Source organism: Diadema setosum, chromosome 7 (assembly GCF_964275005.1).
Source record: "Diadema setosum chromosome 7, eeDiaSeto1, whole genome shotgun sequence".
NCBI classification, from domain to species: Eukaryota; Metazoa; Echinodermata; class Echinoidea; order Diadematoida; family Diadematidae; genus Diadema; species Diadema setosum.
The window spans coordinates 5,196,193-5,220,046 of NC_092691.1; the positions used below are offsets into that span (position 1 = coordinate 5,196,193).

Below are 23,854 nucleotides of genomic sequence, written 5' to 3' on the forward strand. Positions count from 1 at the left end.
CTCCACACACATACACATTTCAGATTCCTTTTTTTTTGTCTGACTGTGTTAATTCTCTGAATATCTATGTATACCTATCTATTTATCTATCTATCTATCTGTCTGTCTATCTTTCTGTCCATCTCTATATTTTTCATTCAGCTTTAGCTTCGATTTATTCACACTTTCAGTTAAAATAGAAGAAAAAAATACAGCAAATTGACAACACCATACAATAACAGAGAAAAGAATTATTTCAATAAGTATCAGTAAATGTAACATTACAAATATACATTACATTTGAAAGTGTTCGAAGACAGACAGAAAAGCTGTAAGTGCCTTGTATTATATAAAGTCTTGACCCCATACGTTCATTCATAAAATATCAAAATATTGTTGATTTAAAAACATTACTCTATGAATTAGTACACACCTGCATTTGCGCGCGCACACACACACACACACACACACACCATTTATATATATTATATATATATATATATATATATGCATACACACATCGGATGTCAAATCAAATCTAGCCGACAGATGGTACAACACACATCCAATCAACCTCTTGCATAATCAACCAGCGTCAACAAAGTACGACAACGTGAGGGATGTTAATCGAAAAACGCCTTTTGCGTGTGGAAACAGATCATGATTGATCGATAGTCTTGCGAGCGGAATAATACAATTAGCGTTTTAATTTTTGTCATACCATTAAGAGCATCTTTGCCAGGTTATGTATATTGATCAGGACTTGCACAGTTTTAATCCATTGCTTCTTGTTGGTGTATGTGTGTGTGCGGTCGTGTGTGCGTGTGTGTGTGCGTGCGTTTGTGTGTATGTGTGCTTTCATTTGTTGTGTGTCTGTTAATAGTGTGTTTCTATTTCGCCTTGTCTAAATTGGTCGAAAACGCTTCACTGTCTCTTTACGCTGGTTTCTTTATTGCAATGTCTTCTTCTAGAGATCTACACATGCAATCATTCTTTCACAGCAATCCTCACCTTATTACATCTCAGTGATAACTATGAGAGGAAAAGTTGGATTTTACGATATATAGTTTACTGCAGAATAAAAAGAATCAGAAATATTCAGTCGACCTCACACACACAGGAGTCTACAAGTATCACATACATGAGTTTCCACAACACGTCAACAATTGTTTTATAAATGCCAGCATGAGACTGTGAGATATTAAGTGGCAGTCATATTACATACACGAATGAACGTGAAATTGTGATTTTGATTCAACTCCACGATCTACGATTCTTAATTCCTGAATGCATCTAAAACTAATTTTTAATGTACAAGACTTTAAAAACAAATTCCAAATCGAATTTCATTTCACTGTGCAGACATCATTGATAAACGACATTGCAATGTTTGAGATAACAAGAGACGGAAAGAGGGGTGAGACTTAATTGAAAAGATATTAACTTAAATATCCTCAATTAGTTTCTGATTTTAAAGGACAGCTATAAATTTAGCAATTCAAAGGCTTTTGATAGTTCAACAATTAATTATGATAAAGGCATGTGACCAAAAGGAACTAAGAAATAATTTCTTTTTCTGCCTTCCGAATAAAAGGCTTATAGAACGATGAAAATTTTGATAACAGATACATTATCAAACCGCAGAAAACGTGTTTTATTATTTTTGTTGATTTCAAGTTCCAAATTTCAAGTTTATTTCTTAATTTCTCATACCAAAATGCGAAATTGATGTGGGTTTTTCATCAAAGTATCAGGTACCAGAATAAAACAATCACTGACATAGTAATGTACAAGGAAACTAAAACGTATGACTCATAATGGGAGTGGCATTATGGAAGGGTACGGCCATTGCCATTTCGAGGCCGAATCCCATAGACAAAATAAGAATAATGAATCATTGAAAATAATACTATATAGTATTCAACAATTCAATAGAAAAACAAATGACAAAACAATTAATAACAGGCACAACGTGCAATCGTAGAAACACTTGGCAGGGTATACTCTCTGCTCAGTCGTTAATACTATACCGTGAGTCTTTTTTCGTTTTCCCGCCAATTTTATCAAACAATGCCAATCGGCAGTAATGATTTACCGCACTTACAATTTATGCGATCAAAACACAGAGGACTGCGCGGACAATACTTTTGATGGTAATGACAGCGGGTAGGACGGAGACGGTATTGACGTGACTGACGAAACTAATGTTAGTGGTGCTATTATCAATGCAACTTATGATAATGACCATGATACTCGTAACAATGGACATGATGAAAGCGGTAATTGTGACGACGACGATGATGATGATGATGTTGATGACGATGTAATTTGATTATTGATATCAATGCGGATGAAGATGACGCTAATGATTTTGGAAAAGGAGATGATGATTGCGATGATACTTATACTGTATGATATGATTGATAATAATCGTGATAATGATGCGATATTCGAAAATAAAAGGCCGACGTTCTCAGACATTTTGGGGAGAGGCGGCCATAAGCAGAAGAATTATGAGCGTGAAGATGACGAGGGCGAGAGTGATTAGGATCAGAAGGAGACGATCGAGGACCATGCAGAGATCAATCCACTGCTGCTGGATCGACGATCTCGCTTCATTCTTTCTGGAAATGTTCACCAGACGACGCAGGTAGTTACCGATACGGAAGATAGAGGAACCGATACCAGCGCTACCGACCTGTGAAAAACAAGAAAGAAAGGCAAATTCTGAAGTAAAAACACAACAAAATCACAATATATTAAAATGTGATCTCTTTTATTCAACTTTTGATCATTTTCAGCGATTTCAAATTGTGACCAAAATACATGAAATACAACATTCATTTCAATGTACTTTTAAACTTGACCTGAGACAATAAGTTGCAAAACATTTGACAGCAATCATTTCCTGCTATAAGCTGTCAAACTCTGATAATTTCAGTTGGTTATATCACGGGATCTATCCCTGCTATAGCCTTGGTAACCATGGTAGCGGTAAGCGCGAAATCTAAATACTAACCCAAAAAGAAAAGAACCATTGTACCACCATTTTATATAGTATGACTGGGTCTCAATAGGTATCCAACTTTACATGGTTGTCGAAAATATGAAAAAAAGCTGAATATGTAAGCTGTTTCTATCCATTCCAAACACTCATAGCCCATGTTTTGTAACTTGGGACGCCCTTAGACAAGGGGTTGCAAAGCGTTAGCACGATACAACGTACATTCATAGAATAGTAACCCTTTTCTACAGTACCATGTAAGAGTAGGTGGAAAAGATTAAGATAAGGCAGCGATTGCTATTTTTGGGTGATCTTGAATATCAAAATGTCAATCCCTTTGCCTGTCAATAGTTCGATCTCGTACCTCGTTTTTGTCCTCGTCGTTGCCTTTCTTCTCCATTCCGTAATCACTGGCGTCCAGTTCGAGCTTCTGCAGGAAGCTCGATTCGAGCACCTTTCCTTCCCTCGTCGCCTTCTTGGTGTCGAACTCGAAAGGGTCGGCGATAGCCTCTGCGTTGAGGCCCTGGTCGAACGTCGGGTTAGGGTCGAACTCGTGGTGGTAGCGGTCGAGGCGCAGCCACCGGGCCGACTTGTCAAGGATGATGGAGCGGGCCCAGGCGGGCGGAGGGTATCGGATGCGGAGGTGGTACATGCGAAGGAGAACCACGGAAATGGCCGTCTCCACGGACATGATAGCGATGATGATGGATAGAAGCAGACCTGCCAACATGAGGATGATGAGGATGATAAGGATGAGGATGATTATGATGATGATTATGATTATGATTATAATCGTGATAATGATTGTATTAATGGCAATAATGTTAATGATTAAAAATAACTACAAACTTTGATTATTACAATGATAATAACAATGATATGGCAATCATTGATGAAACTGATGGGCCAAGATATAGGATAATGAATCAATAAAAGTTTTGTCAACAAAAAAGAAAAAATCATTATGATCAGAGTAACAATTCAGCAACCACTTTGGTGTTGGTGAGTTGTTTCTTGGATAAACCTACGAAAGCTGTACGAACAATGCCAAATATTCATTGGTATACCCAAGGAGCTATAATAGCTCCTTGGTATACCTCTAAATCTAGTACAAGTACTCCCACCTCATTTTAAATGAGCGAAAGGAGAAAATAACATACAAGCGGTAAAAACTTAAGGAGAATACTTTGAACTGGATACTGAGTATATTCACAAAGTTAGACAACAGGATAGAAAACGCTCCAAACGATAAAGTTAGAGAACAATAAGCGGTGGATACGGATGGGCGGGACTCTGGTTTTCGTCTCGTTGTACCTAAGTAGGAGATGGAGTCTGATGGCGGGAGCAGCTGGGCGTTGAGGAGCAGGAAGAAGACCAAGGAGAGGAGGATGGTGATGTTGAAACCAACTTTCTCGCCGGACTCGGGCGGGAGGTAGAACCCCAGGAGAGATATCAGCGACATGAACACGGAAGGGAAGAGGAGGTTGAAGACGTAGAAGAGAGCCTTACGGCGGAGCACGATGAAGAATTCGATGTCGGAGAAAGGGATGGGACAGCAGCCATACTTGACCAGGTGTTCTTCCACCGGCATGTCCAGTAGCTCCCACTGACCGTTGGTGCTCATCTGAGAAAAGTCGCCGGAGTCTGAGGGATACGAAAAAAACATATCGAGATGTCACAATCGTGAGAGTTTCTATTCTCTAAAAATAAAAAAACAACAACACGTAAACAAAAATACGAATAAATATTGACTAGTATTTGGGGGAGACGACCCTAATATTTGGCAAAATAACAAATTATCCTTATACGTCTTTGAAAATGTAACATTACAAATTAAATGACAGATTGAACCATAAACAACCACAAAAGTGACATTTATTTCATTCTACGTTGCTCAGACCGTGTGCGTTTTTTTAGCTTTTTATCTGTCACGAAAGGATATAATGGAGGTTTCTTTTTCTTGAGGGGTAAAATAATACTACTTTGTTTACCTTATACGACAAAGCCACATCCGTATAACTAATTCGTAGAATTTGTTGTCTTTTTGCAAGTTTTATTCGCACATGCAGGTTTGTCTACTCAGTAAAATCTATTATACGATTATGAATTCTGCATTTCATACAATTAGATTTTAGCGGCTAACACAGTACCTGAGACTTTCTTCATCACGACTTCGTTGCCGAGGTAGGCCCACGGGCCAAACTTGATGTTGCAGCGATGTTGGTCGAAGGGGAAGTAGGAGACCTCAAGCTTACAGGAGCTCTTGAAGATGGCGGGAGCCTGCCAGAAGACAGACCCGTTGTAGCTGATGATGGCGTTCGTCATCATGACGTCAGTGCCGGGCTCTTTGTCAACATCAGCACTGAAAAAAATAATGACAAGAGAAAAGAGATACAATAAATGCAATGTTCAACCACCTTGGATTGGCAAATATGACTATTTTAAACGTCTTAACATGATGAATGATTATATCAAACAAACAGTTTGTACATCAATACATATTCCGGTTACCTACAACTTGTATTAGTACCAAAATCAAACCTGCAATAGAATACCAAATTAGTGTGATATCATAGTCATTCATCACCATGGTAACTGGTTCTGAACAATCTTACCTGGCCCGAATATCTATGAACACTATTGTTACTAACCATGCTTCATCTGCTTTCAATCCAAGCTAGAAGATAACAAAAGCCTGTGATATCTCCCTTCGGAATATAGGCCTACTCGCTAATATCGTATATTCGTTCATGGACTGCCATTTCATTTTACCAATGATATAATTCAGCATCAAGGCTTTGACAGTTACTTCCTCTGAGAAAAATCTTCAATAAATCAAAAACCAAAAGCCAGAGATAACCCAGTCCGAATAACACAAGGATAGAAAGAAAGAAAAAGGAATAAGAGCGAACGGGAACTCAGCAGAACTCAACCTTGGGAAACAATGTTAAGATCACCAAACATGAAAGGTTAATAAGCAAATTCCATCACCCAAGAACAATGCTTAAATATCGTCGTTATCAAGGGGGTCTAAACCAGGTATTAAATACCCACCTGTTGTACAGAACTGTGTCTGGTATCCAGATGAGACTGGAAGGTACGTGGATGCTGGTGATGTTGTCATAGTCCATTGGATCCCACCTCAAGTATTCATCCACCCAGTTCTCAATAAATGAAGACAAACAGCACGACAGAATTGGTGATTTGGGAAAGGTGGCACAGGAGATTGGATGTACACCATTATATAGATTCACATCTGATGGAACTGGACTTCATATACGAGCTATATAATGTTTACACACATCCGTGTACTGGAGAACGACACAGGCTTTGATAGCATTAATGAACTGAGGAGAGCTATGTTAGATAGACAGGTTTGGAGGACTGGTGCAACTTTATTTATGGAACCCGAGATGCGTTAAACCCGAGATTCAACAAGCACCTGTTTAGCCAATACATGCTCCCGAATTAGTAGATATAGTAGTAATGTTAAAATAGCTTTTTTTCATTCAATTTCATGGAGATTTGCTAATGACCGGAACTCAAAACAATGCGTAAAAATGAAACATTGACCAAGGCGTGATGCAACACTTTTTTTCTTTGAAGCAGAGGATATTGATATACTGAAAACATTAAGTTTTCCTAAGTAAAATTTGCTGAAATAAAACACGTGTTTACATTGTCTAAGGTTGTTTGGTACATCAGATCTGCATTCAATATGTATAATACTTTAACAATCGAAGAGATCCTATTACTTCATATTAATACCATGAATATAACTTACCTGCTCCAGCCACATAGCCGTGATAAGAATTTGGTTTCTCTCGTCCTGAAAAAGTGAAGAAAAATGTTATGAAAACTTATAAAATATTCGCTGAATCCTTTAAGTCTGATATGTTTTCCACACCAAAATTTTGTTTCAATCATATTTTAGAAATGTATTGAACATCAACTGTAACAGTGATTTCTATCTGCGGACCAAAATTAGTGTGGTAAGATAAAATAGAAGGAACAAGACTTCAATAGCACTAAACATTCTGAGGACTGAGAGTGTTGTATTTCGATTGAAAGCTTCGTTTGAGACTGTCAAGTAGCAATCTCAAACATCAATTGAATTCGTGTTGAAACAATTTTTTACTTTGCATGGAATGTACACTGTATCCATCGCTTTATCATATATGTTTTGCTCATTATGAGAAATATTTCTCTGACATGACCTCCAGCCGTTATAGAGACAGGATGTTGTATGTTTGTGATAATAGTGATATAAGTCGTATACAGGGGTACATCACGTGATAAACATACAGTTATACATTTACTGTATTGTCACACCGTAGTCATATTACACAGCTGTTTATATTTTCTATAATGACGAGAAAGCCTCAAATACGCATTATCAACGGATGACTAACGTTGTGTGTAACGCGAACAGAAAAGTTTCATCATTATTCCAACGCTACAAAATGCGTGATAATGAACATCTTATTACAAACAGGGACTACTCGTTTAAAAAAGAGAAAGAAAGTAAGACAGAATTAAGAAAAAGAAAAAAGAAAACTCATTGTACAAGAGCTCCTATGTAGTTGGCACTGTAAGCCATTGCAGTTCACACTCATAAACTTACATTGGATGTATTCTATGGCATGATCAGGTAGTCAAACATTGTGGAATGATAATGCACAATCGATGGTTTCGTACACGTACTATTTTCAAAATTCTTGAGAGTCTCAGATGATAGTGAATGTACAATATTTTGGACGTGTTGACCACGGGTCGGACGTAGCGGCTGTACTCGGATAGGAGGTCGGCCACCAGTTTCTCCTCAGTGTTCGACGACATGCGCATCATAGAAGACGTGGAGTTCGCCATCATCGTCATCATATCGGCTTCGACCTGATCTGTTCGTCGAAGAGGTTACAGTACAAGATTGACACTTTGTTTCTAAACCATGATTTTATTTTCTCCTGTTGTAAGCCTAATTTATTCATCTATTTGCATTTTCATATCATTTTAGTGGCCATGGTATACTTATAGCTGCACATTTCACTCTTATATCTCGCGGCGCACTTCTTTTGAATTGATAGAAATAATCGTATGAAACTATACGTGAAAACATGCAAATTATATACATCCGTATTTTTGATAACATGCATTCTTCATATCACTTTCCGGAAGATGACAGACTAGACAATCAAACAAACAAACAAACAAACAAACAAACAAACAAACAAATGAATAAATAAATGAATAAATAAATACACACATATATACACCCCCAAACACACATGCACATATTTAGATATATTTACATATTAATGCCCTGTCTTTGAGGGGAAATACATCTTCCACGTTTAAGCAGGCAAGATTTTTTTTTTTTTTTTTTTTTTGGAGGGGGGGGGGGGAAGAAAACTATCAAGCTATGAGGAATGCAGAATCGCACTTACCGAGTAATATGTATGTGCAGCCCAACATGAGCAAAACAATAATTCCTCTGCACGTGTAGGTCTCCATTCCTAGTTTTCTTGTCATGGCAGCAAAAACGAAAATAATTCAAAACCAGGCGTATTCGAATAAAGAGTCACCTCAGAAATGTGGTGTTCAGAGTATTATTCGTAATTGAGCGGCGAATGTTTCTCTGCGAACGAAATTTTCTCTGCGAACAGAATCTGTCCTGCAATTTTTCCGCTGCGAACGAAATTTTGCTGATATACGCCAACGAAGAGAAGAGTGCACTGGCGCCGATCTGTATTACGTAACGCCACATTGATTATACGCCGAGTTCCTTCTTTGGGCGAGGTTCCATGGGTGTAGTCTTGATCAGAGACTCGGGTACACTCGCAACGACTCATTCACCAATTAAGGAAAACCATTTTCTTTTGTCGTAACGAATATGGAAAACAAATCTAACTTTATTGGAAGGTTATGACCAGACCCTGAGAAGGATAGTCTAGACATAACGTGAACTAATTGGTGATTGCAATTACACAATGCATTACATGAATATGACTATGTATAAGGAATAATATATGTTTGTGTACATTCTAATCATTCCTACTGATGAAGTTATTTGTTCTAATTGTGTGTGGAATTGCCTTTTCCACGATTGTTCAAAAGTGCCTATTTTGTTCCTATTGAATGAACAAACGTATGATGTTGTTTCTATTTGTGCAGCTGTCGTTGACAAATTGCCCTGTTGCATTTTTATGCAACAATTTTATAGTATTAACACTTTCGAAGATTTAATTATTTTGTTCTTTACCCAGGGTACCTCCGTCTATTCAGTAGTTCATACACTGTTAATTCTTCATCACACACCGGAAGATGACAGATGCGCATGCTTGACTGCTTGTATTGACACATCACATGGCCTACCCAGTTTGTCATGGGTTTTAGAAATGGCAAATTTTAGTTTATGAAGATTCCACAATACTCTGCTGCTTACTGCTTCTCCCGCGATGGGGGAATGTCATTTAATAGAATAATTCCCAATTTATTTCAACTCTGCTCACTAAAGGTTATTTGTTCGTTCTGAAAAGAAAATAAATCCACGACAGAGAAGACGATCATGAAAGGGGACTTTCGAATGATCTTCCGACCTTTGCATTTGAACAATACTGGGTACAGAGTTTTAGAATTTTGTAGTGATGACGACGAAGAATAAGAATATTTTTAAAATTTACAATAAATCAAAATGAACGATGATGACATAGCAGCCTCACGTAAGAATGCCTGATTGGGTGGTCAAGGAATAAGAACAAAGGAGGAAACCATGCATAAATTCTACACCGGTGAAGTTGCTGAGCAAGTGGCGTGGAAATGAATTACGTTGCTACATTACCGATATAATGAGCCTCTTTATGTCATCCTCAATTGTTCAGTGTATTATGTTATAGGTTTTAGAGTATTGGTTTATCTTCTCAAGGACCACAAGTACACAACTCTATAAAGAGCTTGCTTCCAAAAGGCGCTAAATACATCATTTTTCAATGGATTTAGCGCCTTTTGATTGAAAGCTCTTGCACTATTTATGGCACTATTTAATTGTGTGCTACATTGTACATGATGTTTAATTATATAAATCGTCTGGAATGTCTCATTAACAAGTAGATCCATTTTTTTTTTCATCGAGGTGAACACACTGAATAGCATAGCTTAAACAAGGACATGTACACAAACTGTCCTGATGGTTATCATGGTTATTAAGGGAGCCAACCGCCTCGATTTGAATAAATCAATAAGCATACCGGACTAAGTACATGTACCTCATACAGAACAGCTGTCCACCCCGCCCGCTTTTAAAACAAAACCCAAATTGAGTTAGAAAATCGATCGACTAACAAGTAAGTCTACCTCGGAGTTTACCACTGGTGATGAATTCGTCACAGCAAACTGTGATTTGTAATTCGGGTTAAGGGTGTTTAATACAGTAATTGCAAGAAATTATGGTATTGCCGAGTAGGCTATACTCACTGGCGATGTCAAGGCAAGCAGGCATTTAATAAGCCAGTTCGGAGTTCCACTTTCCGCATGAGCAGAAAAAAATGTCATTCGTACCAACAGGCATGTTGATTGTTAAATTCACTGGGATAAGCATATCTGATGTATTGATTATTCATGTAATCCTTATGAATGCTGCTTGCCAGCACATCCACCCGACAGCAAAGGTGGTATTTGGCAATATCAATAGAAAGAGATTGTTAATACATTCAATGCAAAATAATGAAATGGATGCTTTCCCATGTGCTAATTGACAGATTATTCTCAGATCATTCTGGTCATCTGGTCTACACAAGTTTATCCTCAGCTTCAATATGACTGATGAATTCAATATTGTTACGTCTCGCAAGGTTATGCATTATGTCGCTCTGAAAACGAGTGAAGTGCCCCTAATCGACTGAGAAAAAAAGAAAGGTCATTCGCACCAGAGTGCCCATGAGCTAACTCCGAACTGGCTTATATAGAGCGAATTCACTCGATTACCGGAGTAGTGAGCCGCAGAGTTTCGTGCGAGTCATTTCTCTCTCCCTCCCTCCTTTTCTCTCCCCCCCCCCCTCTCTCTCCTGCTCTCATTATATCTGTCATCTCCTGTCTATATTTTGCATCTGTCTGTTAGTCCAGGGAGGGGACTTCCACCTCCCTGGTTAGTCTGTCTATCCGCGTGTCCACCAACCTCTTCGTGTACCAACGCAAAATGTGTTGACGTGTCTGTACGTATTTGAGTACAAGTGTGTGTCTTCATTTTCCTCTTTGGTGGCACAGCAAACAGAAACAAAGAGTCGAAATTCAACGAAAATTAATTACAAAATGCGTTTAATAATCAATCAACAATCAAGTTTTGAGCACGAATAAGGTACCAAAATCACAACAGTGAAAAAAGACTATTAATAAAAACGTGCAACATTGATTAATGAGCGTAACAATTTGAAAAAAATATACAGCGAAAATATGTTCACACGACGAATCACAATAAAATGTGACAATATTCTGCAAACAGATTACTGGTAATCGATAGTTAATTGTTCAAAGAATAAAAATGGAGTAAGTCCGGCGGCTTTGCGAAAAAGGCAGATGCTATATCGTGACTCAATAGAATCAATTACATGAGACTGATAAAGAATAGGTATAAAAAAATCAGGAAACGGGAAGTCATGCGCTTTCTCAATCTGAGAAATACAACAACAAAAACAAATCAAAAACACGCAAAACTAACAAATGAAACAACACGACAATAACAACAAAAAGAGAGACTTCTGGTATCAAAATTTAACATGATTACTCGGCAATTTCCATTGTAATTAGCTCAACTTTTTCCCTTGAATCCAGTGAGTGAGGGGAGATAGGTCTTCAAGCGCTAGAAGCCAGCGGCCAGCCCTCCTTTCCTCGGGTCGGAGTAGGCGGCAATGCCCTGGTCGGTCCGGAGAATACCTTGTACGCAGGCATAGCTGGAGCTGCGGGATACGATATGGCCGCGGTCCGCCAGCTTCGAACAGATATTCTCGCGTTCTTCCTCCTAAAGAAAAAAAACCCCAGATGAATATTCATAAACCAAATAAAATACAAATAAACACACAGAAATATAAATCAACAAATAAATGAATAAACATATGAATAAGTAGGCCTAAATAAATGGATAAGTTAAAAAGCAAAGGAATGTTCAACAATAATTAAATGAATAGATGAATGAACGTATTAAATATATTTTATGTATATCATACTTGTTTATTTATTAACCTATTTACTTACTTATTCATTGCTTACATATTTATATATTTTTTATTGATCCATTTATTTATTTATCTATTTACTTACTTATTCATTGCTTACTGATCCATTTATTTATCTATTTATTTATTTGTAAAGAAACAGGTAAAACGAAATAAAGGAATCATTGCCCCATCTTTCATGATCGTTTCGTCATTTTTCTTCATCCAAGGCAGAAGTACTTTTGTCCACATGCATTAGTTTTGCCTCTTCCTGTTTTTTTTTTTTTTTTTTGTAATAAATGAGTCGCCTGAGATACAATGGAGTGGCAATAGTCGGAATATTAAAGAGCAAATAATGATATATTATGTTCAGTCATGTCAGTGAGAGGAGTGCTAATACACTAAAACGCTAGCCTGGGTAGATAGAACTGAAAATAATTTAGTTGGTACTCAGAATTATCATCATTATCCTTTTATTATTACCAGCATCATAATTTTCAATTTGATAATTGTCATCATCATTATCATCATCATCATTACTATAATCACTGAACAGTGGTAATGTCATCATGGAATTATCAATTACGATGACCATTATCATAATCATCATCGGTACCACTAGACACCACAACACTGAAGTAATTTTCTCTTAAAAAAAAAAAAAATCAGTTCTACTCACGCAGGCAGCACTCTCGTAGTAGGCCTTGTTGGTCAGGAGGTGGTTGTGGATCCGACCCTCGTTGATGGCCTGGTCGAGTGGCACGTTCATTAGCAGGGTTCGGACGATCACCTGTTTCACACCGGGAGGAGGGGGGGGGGGGAGATTTAAGGATAGGAGAAAGCGCATTATAAACACAGGTTAAACAGAGACAGACGAGAAGATGGAATATATTAAAAAATGCATATACTGCATAAACATTGCAATGGATTTACAAGTACATACTACATACACACGCATACATACACATAGAATATCCATATGTATGTATGTATGTATGTGGTATGTATGTATGTATATATAATGTGTGTGTTGTGTGTTGTGTGTATGTGCGTGTATATAAGAGAGAGATTTCACTGACATCACAGTTGTATGTGCATTATGTAAGAATGAAGATTAAAAAGTAAAGATATATAATCAGTTTCCAGGTTTTAGTTGATATGGCAATAGTTTATATCACTCTAGGGTCATTATGATAAAATAAGTGTAATTCCACAACATAAGTGGGCAGAGAAACTGGGCGGACGAGACAGTGCTAAAGATTTATGGAGTTGTCACGTTTTATATTCATACAAATAGAAAAGGAGAGGCAGAGGAAGAGAAAATCAAGCAAGAAGGAAAGGAAGAAAGAGAGAAGGAAAGAAAGAAATAATGGAAGAAAGGGAGGAAGGAATGAAGGACAAAAGGGAGTAAGTAAGGGGAAAAGGAGGGGGAAAATAATAAATGAACAAAGGGATCCATCATAAACATGTTACCCAGCCATTCGCGGTTGGAATGCGCAGACCGCCGGACGCACCAACCACCATTTTCACATTTCCGTTGCGATCCACAATGACTGACGGTCCCATGGTCGAAAGAGGGCGCTTGCCCGGTGCAAGCCTGTTGGCTAAGAGATCCCAGCTTGTATACTTGGTTTTAAAGTTGAAGTTGCGAATGTGGTTGTTGGGCACGATGCCAGTGGAGAGAGATAGGTGTTTGCAGCCAAAGCTTGAAGTAAAAGCCAGGAAAGAATGAGTATCAACATCCAATGTCATAATCAATCATTCTAATTACTTCTTTTTAAGAAATGTTCACGTGAAATATAATATGTCACGTGACATTACCAATCAGAGCTGAACAGGAACGTCTGCATATTAGTTTTATTGAATCTTTGAGAATGTTACATTGTAATCACAGTTTCGAGGAAGTGTATTACCGCAACCGGTAAACAGTAACCAGGGTCACCTCCCTGCAGCAACTAAAGGTATTCAACTTAATGACATCAACAGCCGATAGGGGATGGAGTGGCTTATCCGCTTTTCACTATTATTTCTCACTTTCCTTCAATGACAAAAATGTTTGAGACCCAGGTGCCAAAACAGAGATGGTAAAACGACAATAACGATGGCTTACACATTTGTAGTATATTTAGTGTTGTTATTACGACTTTTTCTTGAGAGTGTTTGGATACCTTTTTCAAATATACAACAAAATGATATAATACACTGTATAGACATGAATGATTAGGCATGCCCTGAGAAAGATAAGGAACACTGCGAAATGTATTGGCGTCTAACTAGCCTGGAACACGTATCCAGAGAGGTATCTTGCAATCAAACCTTTCCGTCAACTCAATTTTATTATCATGGTATAATGTAAAATGTGTTTGGGCAAGGTGAACTTTTTGTGTAATCTATGAGGGCATAGTTGAGGCATGTAAATGAGGAGGACATCGAATGGTTAAAACCAAATCTTACCTGTATCCAATTGAGGTTGTGACCGACACTGCGTCACCGTTCGGAGCCAAGACACTGATGTGACTCGTGTCGCCCTCCTCCTCACTGTCATCCTCGTCCTCGCCGTCCACTTCATATGCGATGTCGTATTTGCTCCCTTTGCTAAACACGACAACATCCTTGTGATCATTGATGAGGTTTCGAATAAAGGTAGAGAACTCTCGCGACCTGAGATTTTCCAGTGTCTGTAAAATTGAAAAAAAAAATCCCACACCATTAATTGTACTTTAACAGATTTCTCACAGCAGTTGTCAATCACATTACCAAGAGGTCTAATTTGATAATTCAAAGAGCAAATGTTCATTTTATAATTTGGCAGAGTAATATTGCCAGTAGTATCATTATGCTATGAAATAATACATGTTACTTAATGCGACGACCCTTTGTTTGTTTTGTTTTGTTTGTTTGTTCATTTTCCATCTGAGAAGATGGCTGGATAGCCCATATTCAGCTACATTAATAAGCTGGTCTTCCATGTCCATGGGGTCCAGTTGGATGTGAGGTGGGACCACTTCACCGGGTTAAACACCCTGCTCTTTGCGATGAATGAATGAAGCGGGATCTTTCACGTGCATGAGTTGTTACTCTCTCACACACGGGACCTCCATTTTATGTCCTATCCGAGGGACAGAGTGTTTTGCCTCTTGCTAGAGGGGACGGTATGCTTACACACAACATTGCTCAGTCCAGACTCGGGTTCGAACCCGGGCCGCGTGATCGTGAGGCAGACGCGCTACCGACTGAGCCAACTCACCGCCCTTTAGGCTTGTTATAGTATTTTTTTTTTTCAAATTTAGACATGTTAGAGGAGCCGTCATTCATGTCATGAACTCCTTTATCACCCATGGCGGTCTGTTATTTTTTTTTCTCTGCGCCTCTTACTGGATAATCAATATTCACAATATGCGACGTTATACAGTAATTCCGGAGATTCGTTTAAATTAATCCGAAGATTCGTAAATCGGAAAATGAAAAGGAGATGCGTACTGTACCGAACACTTCAAAAGAATGAACCTTATTTTATTTTCGGGTTGACGAACTTTTGGAATAACGAACCGCAACCAGGAAAGCAGAAAACCACCAAACAAGCAACAAATAATAGTCAGTGAATAAAACCAACATACTGTTTCCGAAATGTACCTGTTCCAGTTTCTCAGCGACATCCTCCGAGGCCTGAAAGTTCAAGTCCCCGAGATGCATTCTGGACCCGAAAGCAAACTTGCCCACTTCGAGAAAGCGATGATACAGATCAACAATCTGGTTCTCAGAAATGGGATCTTCTCCCGACAGTCCGAAATCTGACAAATTAAAGACAGTCCTGTCCTCGTTATTTTCTTTTGACCTTTTTTTTTTTCAAGTATCAAAATTTACCATATCAAAGAAATTCAACGACCGATTGACAGGAAAACTGGTTGTAGTCGTATTATTGTTTCATGCCAACGTATGAAACTTTCAAATTCTGTAACTCTTTTATCTCAACTTCACTCTTTTTAATTATTGCAGACGCATTTAAAAGTATCTGGAGCGTCAATTTCAGAAATGTTTGAGTGCTGGTGACTATCATGTAAGATGTAAGATGATGTTCAGACGATTGAAAAAGAAAAAGAAAAAAAAACCCGACGCTTCATGGAAACGTTCTGATTATTATACTGCAACTGTCAAAAGAAATCATTTCAGCCACTTACTATGATAATTTAAAATCATCAAAAGTGATATAGAAACGAATGAAAGACAAAGCCAATTAGGATTTTCCTCCGAATCAGGATGTTTAAATTTTGACCCGTGCTACTTAGACGCCAGTAAGATGTCATAGAGTCAACATCTACTTAATCTCAGTGGACATACAGGTCCCACTTTTAAATCTTTGAGAAAAGCTTGTTGTTGTTGGGTTTTTTTTTAATAAGATTGACTAAATTATTACTGTATTATGTTGTATATCAAGTAGATACGATAAACTGCAGAATAGCGTGTAATGTTTGGTAACCACCAAACAGAAAACTAAGAAAGAAAATCACCTTCCATTGTCCTGAGCATAAATTGTAGAAACGGTCCACTAGATGTCAGTGTTGTTGAGTACACGGTATGGTTGGATGGGGAGAAACCTCGCAGCGTTTCGACCTCCATCCACTCGGCCCGGTAATTTGCCATGTCGGCAAGAGTCAAAAGACCACCTACCAAAGATACGAAAGATATCGAGAAAGTGAGATAAGCTTAAACTAGAAGGGCAGACAGTAGAAAGGTTTCTGACCTCGCTGTCAAAAATGGGAAAAGGAGAAATCAATTTGTCGATCATGTGCCACGTGCCATTGCTTCATACAATATGGATAAAATTGATAAAAGAGTTTGTAATTTGTGAATCCCAAGTATGACATAAGCGTGATTCGCATGGGTTTCACTGTAGAGTTCTTCGTAAGTCGAGAGAAATAAAGAGTTTGCCTCTGTAGCATTTCAATCCATTCGGATGGAACATTCTCCGTTTATTTTCCCGTTATTAAAACCATCATCTCCATTATGGCAATGCTTCTTTATCTTCTACCGTACATTCTCTCCCTCCCTCTCCCTCTTTCCCTCCCCCTCTCTCTGTCAATCTGTAATCTTACTCTTTGCATCCCTGTTTATCTTGGTAGATACATTATAATTCATTTAATACGCCAAGATGATACCTTGAGTCACAAATTTTGAACATGCACGTTCCATACTCTTCTTATATCATGCATCATAGAATAGGAGTACAGCACCCTGTTATGAAACAAATAGGGCATCATTGAAACGTTCAAGTAACCTCTATATATTTACAACACGCATAATAATTATGTAACACACTGAAACAAGGGACGAAACTAACTTTTTCTAGAGTGGTTCGGGCAAATTGTACCTTTAGAATTCAAATTTTGGTTACGAGAAAGAAAAACAAATGAATTGGTTCAAAATAAGATGAAACCTACAATCCATTTTGAATCTTCATTGCGCGACCGGGCTACCAAAAGATAATCTTCTTGGACATTTGTGGCTTGACATCAATTTTGAGTGGCCCCAGGCCACTTAGCAACCACTTATGCCGATGCCTGTGTTATATAGAATATAGAGATAGATAGATACCCAGATAGATAGATAGATAGATAGATAGATAGATAGATAAAGATGTATAGATGTATAACACATACGTACGAATTTATCATGTTTCATAGTAAATATGAAAACATTGTCATAGAAAATAGTAAACCTACATGTTGAAAATTTAACTTACCACCATCATTAATATCTGCGACGAACTTTGTTGCTGTTTCTCCCGAATAGAACTCATCTGGACCGTCCTCAGCTATTGCCTCAAGGGTAGCGGCCAGGGCCGGCCTGGTAATTGTGTCGCCGACGATGGCCACGCGATTCTCCTCTTGAATGGTATACATAGTCCTGTTTATAAATAACAAATTGTATACAGTTTCTTCGTCGCAATAAAAATGCACTCCGGCGTTTAACACTGGTGCATTATTTGTTTTATGAAAAAAGATATTCACAACAGCGGATTGTACTTTAATTGGTGCACTAATCTGCATACTTCGTCATCTTCTCTTCCCCTTGACCTCCCTCCTTTCTTACTCGCAGTTATGTTTTTCTTGTTGAATACTTCCCTGCTTTCATAACTATCTATCACTATCTGACTACGTGAATTGATTATCTTATCAATAGCTTTAATGAAGTCATTCATGTACTCATATTCTGAATTGAAGGATGTGGATGATCAATGTTTAAAACGTTTGCACCAAATCTGTTTCTGTCTGCCGCAGCTGCTATACATACTTATAACGAAGGGCCACCAACCTCACTGTGGGATATTGGTCCCACTTCCCATCCAGATTCTCAAGGGCTTTACCGAGATGTGACCCGACCCGGAAGCCATTCCTGGCGAGGTCGATGACAGGCTGGAAGAGATCGGACCAGGGCAGTCTCCCGTAGCGCTGGTGAGCTTCCCACATACCTCGCACCTCTCCGGGGATAGCTACCGACTTCGCTCCTTGGATAGGGGCGAAATAATGAAATAAAGCTCTTTGTCACATCTTTACCCCCAGCAACCAGAGTTAATTGACGACAGTGGTTTTCTATACTGGTTTTTATTTGTTGGAGCACTCTTAGTACTGTAGTGGTAGCAGTAGCAGTACATGTAGTAGCTAGTAGTTTTATCATCAGTGTTATTATTATTGTTATTATTATTATCATCATCATCATTACTATCATCATTAATATCATAATCATTTATCATCATTATCAATTATAATACGACTTACTATACACCACGGCTTTTTTTTTCTTAAAAAAACAAACAAACAGTCACTCTTGCCATAACTGCATTATGTGCAGTTCTTATCATTCTAATTGCAGGGCATAATGACCATCATAGTTTTTTACTTGTGCGATGTTATAAATTTATGAGAGCAAATCATGCCCACATTGATCTTCAATAACAATTAAGGCATTTTTTCTTTGTATCCAGGGTAGCCTTTTCAGTGTTGTCACTGCTCTATAATACCAGAGGGCTCTGCCGATATTTTTACCCCAGCGTTGCCAGGAACCAATTTATACACCTGAGAGAGGGACGTGGTGGGTAAAAACATGGACCCTACCACTAGGGTCCATGGTAAAAACATCTAGTAAACGGACGTAAGCAATGTAACTACTTGGTTCCTTCGATTGGGAGTCGAGAGTCTTGTCCACTATGCAACATCGCCCCCCTAAATATGACTCTGGATATTATGTGTTGTTACCAAAATTTTTACTTCGACAGACCAGAAAAAATGAGCTGATACGCGAGGACACCAAAGACATGAACTGCTTGTGCGGTCTTTAGCGAGTCAAAGTTATTCTTCTCTACAACAGGGAGGTGGAAGAAAAGAGCTCACCATACTTCGCCCCGTCTTTTCCCTGGCCGTCGAACATCTCTGGGTACGTTGCGTTATAAGCCGTCTCGAGCGCGTTCAGTGCCTCCACCTTCTCGTTGCTCCGGTTATAGACGACCATGAAGAACCCGCCTCCGATGCCTGAACTTTCCCCATTCATGACTCCCACACAGAGCATACTGGTGATAGCGCTGTCGACTGCAGAGCCATTCTGTCGGAGAATATCCCTAAAGAGGGCAGGACGGAAGGGCGCACACTTAAATATTCAACTTTCCACAATAAATCTCATACAGGTTTAAGGTACCCATAGTTGATATCTTCTCAACGTACTGTCACTATTTACGTAATTTCTACCGATGAGATATGTTCATCAAAAAGGAGACCTCTGGATGATTTTCAGATTCTTTAACATTTGAACAACTATAGATTATTCAAATTCATGAAATTCTTCCGTCGAGATGTTTTCATTGCAACTGATTGACAACTTGCCCTTCATCGACATCGACGTCGATGTAGGGCAATTTGTCAATCAGTTGCAACTATAGATTAGTATGAAAATCGTCTGGAATGCCCATTTAACGTACAACTAAGACATGAGGTGCTGAACTTTCTGCTCTCGTAGCGGGCTGAAATAGTCTTGGTTGAGGTGGGGATTCAGATTTTAACTTTCAGAGAGATAATCAGAAACAACTTAATTGAATATTGTGTATACAATTCTAAGAAGAATCCAAAATTAATTTGGTGAAAACTGGTTTTGAAATGGCTGAGGTATCCAGAAACAAAGTGATCCCAGTTTAAAGGTTGGTCCCATCTTCTATTAGGATTTCTTTGCTTTTTTGATATCTCAGCCATTTCAAAACCAAATTTCTTCAAATAAATTTCGCATTCCTCTAAGAATGGTATGCTCTGTCATGTTCGATAAAGCGGTTTCTAACTATCTCTCAACTTCAATCAAAACTATGCTATCCCTTTAACTTGACACTTCGATTATTGTAGGAGCAATGCGATGGCATTGCTACACAAGGGCTTCCACATACATGTCAGAGATTACTAGTAAACAGGATGCTACCAAGGCAGAGCTTGGTTTGCATTATCGAAGCTAAACAACATGCGCACAGAAGGAAGAAAGTTGAGGAGTTTCTTATGTGCATCCTCCAACTGTGCTGGCAACAGAAACACATTCTGCTCGGTGATATACGGAAGAGCAGGGAAGTGTGAGAGAAGGAGAAGAAGCAAGAATATCTCATTTTGTGCTCCGTGCCGTGGAGATGTTCTGTGCTCTATCACAGGTGTTAATGAAAAGACAGCATTTCTCTTTTGAGTATGCACTATTCCTCATTCACAACAAACAGAGCGAGCAGCAGTTTGCTGTCCCTTTCAATATTTTTGGCAGCAATTATTAATTGTGTAGAGAACAGTACACTCGAACAAAAATCAGTGAAAATAGTATTTCTTTAACTGTAAATTGCTATCGAACACTCTGAAACACGCATACGCCAATTATCTTATTCAAAAGATTTCACATTCACTTACTTAAAGGTCCTTTTTACCTTTTTACCTTGCATCACAAAACATCCGGGTATACCATATACAATTTTTGCAATAAAGCCTAAGATGTAAGGAGATATCACTATTTTTCTCATTAAACCAGTACTGTAGACGGTTTAGTATGGAAACGTTTTTATTATAACTATTTTTCACATTTTGTATATTATTTAACAATACTTAAAATCGATTATACTGGTTTAATTTATGGTTTATGGTTTAATGGTTTACATTGGTTGTTTCTATCCCTAACTCACATTTTAGAACTGTTTTGAAGCACGAAAGCCGGGTTTTTGTTTCAACTGCAAATGGTAAATAATGCTTTTAACCTGGCAGTCATGCAAAGTTATGCACAAGTGTGGGCAAGATAGTAAAACGCTAAAATTTTTTATACATGATAGTAATATTCCTTTTTTTTATCAGTCCTGGGGTTTTGATAACATGAATATTTGAAGAAAAACTGACAGGATTTGTTCCATAACATAAACCAAAAAGTTCCGCACAGGATTTCAACACTTCCTTTGAAATATAGCTTAAAATAAGATATTGTTACATTTCTTTTTTTATTTGGTCTCAATATCAAAACTCTACGGAAAAGTGGCTTGGAGCATGGGATATCAAGTCAGTGGGATGCGATAGGCATTCATATGCCATGCTGCAAAACCTACTCATAAATTTGCACAAATTGGATAGAGATTCCACTCCTTCTCTAACACCTCACTGGGAACGGTAATCAAAACGCTGTTTGATATGCCAAATGCTCGATGACAGCTCTGTGATGCAGTCTTCAAAAGTATTTACGCCGAAAGTTGTAATATGATCCGTAATCATCATCTTCTCTAAGAAAATATTTTAAGATGGTCCTTCGAAAAATCCAATTACATCAGAGAATGAACATGGTATCAAAGTTACACACTTTACACAAGGAGAAGAACACTGACTGCTACAAATGCTACACTGTATGTATGCCATATCAGCATTATCGGCATCATTTGTTTATCTAGCCATTTCAAGTAGCTACATGACGTTTTGACCACATACAGGCCGTGTATACAATGTTCAATAACATGCATGCATACAGCCAAACCTTTCTTTAGCGACCATTTAAAGGAGACCTCCGGATGATTTTCAGATTTTTACATTTGAACAACTATAGATTAGTTATACTGAGGACAGAGTTTCAGAATTTGTGATGATTGGGATGAAGAATAAGAATATTTTCAAAATTTAGAACAAATTGCAATGAACAAGGATGATGACATGGCAGAGTCACCATAAGAATGCATGAGTTGGGGCTCAAGGAAGCAGAACAAAAGAAGAAGGCATGCATAGATTACACACAGGTGAACTCGCAAGCAAACGGTATTGTAATGGAATTATACTGCTACATATCTGAAAATATGTGAACCTCCTATGTCATCATCCTTGTTCAGTGTAATTTGTTTAAGGTTTTTCAAAGTATTGTTTCTCTGCTCAAGAACCACAGTAAATTCCACAAATCTATACATGGAGTTGTCGATTTATGTACTACATGATGTGAAATTATGAAAATCGTCTGGAATGTCCCTTTAAGGGAAGCAGAAGAAAATTGGCCTCTTATAGACAAGAGGCCACAATATACAAGTTGGCCGTCCTAAAGGATCTAGAACACTGTATGGGGGGATTTAGTAACCACATACATCAAGCGGCCGCTAAAAAAGGTTTGACTGTGTGTTTATATTATGTACATACGTGTATTTCTTTTCTACGGGAACATACCTTCCCAGTTCGGAACAAATATCAATATCAGTTGCAACTGCTGCCGTCTGGTAGATCCCGGCATCAGAATCTGATATCATCAATAAAAAGAATAAATCATTTTGATTCAAATCATACCTCTCTCCAAGAACAATCGAAATGTGGACTGTCAATTAAACCAGAAAAGCGACAATCAAGATTTTCGATTTATAAAAACTCGAATATTGATAGTTGATAGCTTTATGCGTAAGGTGACTACAATAAATGTATGTGTATTACATGAATTCGAGGCGTAGACAGCCTAAACTCGATTCGATAGTTTAACGCTATCACCAGCTGGTCTCGCTTCGTACCTCCCTGGTATACGAGGCAGCAATAATGCGGTGAAGAGTGTCTTATGGCATCTGTGTAGACATTGGTGCACCAGTTGCGTAACGGAGACTTACCTGCGACTGCTGGGAGGAGCACCGCGGACGCTAGGACCGCTAGAGCAACCAGCACTCGTGGTGAGGGTGTGCCTGTAGCCATTACTGCGTCTGTGTTGTCTGTCGCAGAGCGTTCGTGAACCTGTTGATAACTTCGATGTTAAAAAAAAGTATGCGTCTGTTTGCGCAATTATCTATTTGTGCCTCAGTCAAGTTCTCTTTCATATCATGAGAGACGGATATTCCATAAACACACCGCGTGAAATTGATCGATGCCTGGTTAACACACGGTCGGTCATTACAGATTCTGAGGTATTGGAAAGACAGAGGAGTACGCGAGCCTGTGATTGGTCAGTTCTTGTCATTCGCTTCTACCTGATGATGTGATAAGAAGTAATTGTACTAATTGTGTGAGGTGTACATCATGTAAAAAGAGAACTATTCTTTTCGTTATCTGTTTCTTGTGCTTGTGGTCAAACGTGACTAATTTCTATACTTTGACCTTCTGTAGGGCAATCAAAATAGTTATCAGTTTTCCTGGGGAAAAATTCAATCTTCAATAGCGAGAAAAGTACA

The 23,854-nt window shown here is 38.3% G+C and overlaps 2 protein-coding genes across 2 annotated transcripts; both read right to left on the bottom strand.

The window, feature by feature from the left end:
- Positions 1-2,452: 2,452 nt before the first annotated feature.
- LOC140230606 (neuronal acetylcholine receptor subunit alpha-9-like) lies at positions 2,453-7,852 on the bottom strand. The gene is made up of 7 exons (XM_072310748.1): positions 7,688-7,852; positions 6,768-6,812; positions 6,038-6,147; positions 5,134-5,345; positions 4,298-4,627; positions 3,348-3,703; positions 2,453-2,677 (listed from the first exon to the last, which is right to left on the bottom strand). Exons 1-7 carry the CDS (start codon positions 7,850-7,852, stop codon positions 2,453-2,455), a joined length of 1,443 nt encoding a protein of 480 aa, XP_072166849.1.
- Positions 7,853-11,834: 3,982 nt separating this feature from the next.
- LOC140230608 (glutathione hydrolase 1 proenzyme-like) lies at positions 11,835-23,381 on the bottom strand. The gene is made up of 11 exons (XM_072310750.1): positions 23,300-23,381; positions 22,875-22,944; positions 19,575-19,798; positions 18,499-18,691; positions 17,927-18,090; positions 16,695-16,850; positions 15,841-15,977; positions 14,641-14,864; positions 13,660-13,891; positions 12,875-12,976; positions 11,835-11,990 (listed from the first exon to the last, which is right to left on the bottom strand). The coding sequence occupies exons 1-11, from the start codon at positions 23,379-23,381 to the stop codon at positions 11,835-11,837; spliced, it is 1,740 nt and encodes a 579-aa protein (XP_072166851.1).
- Between the last annotated feature and the right edge of the window lie 473 nt (positions 23,382-23,854).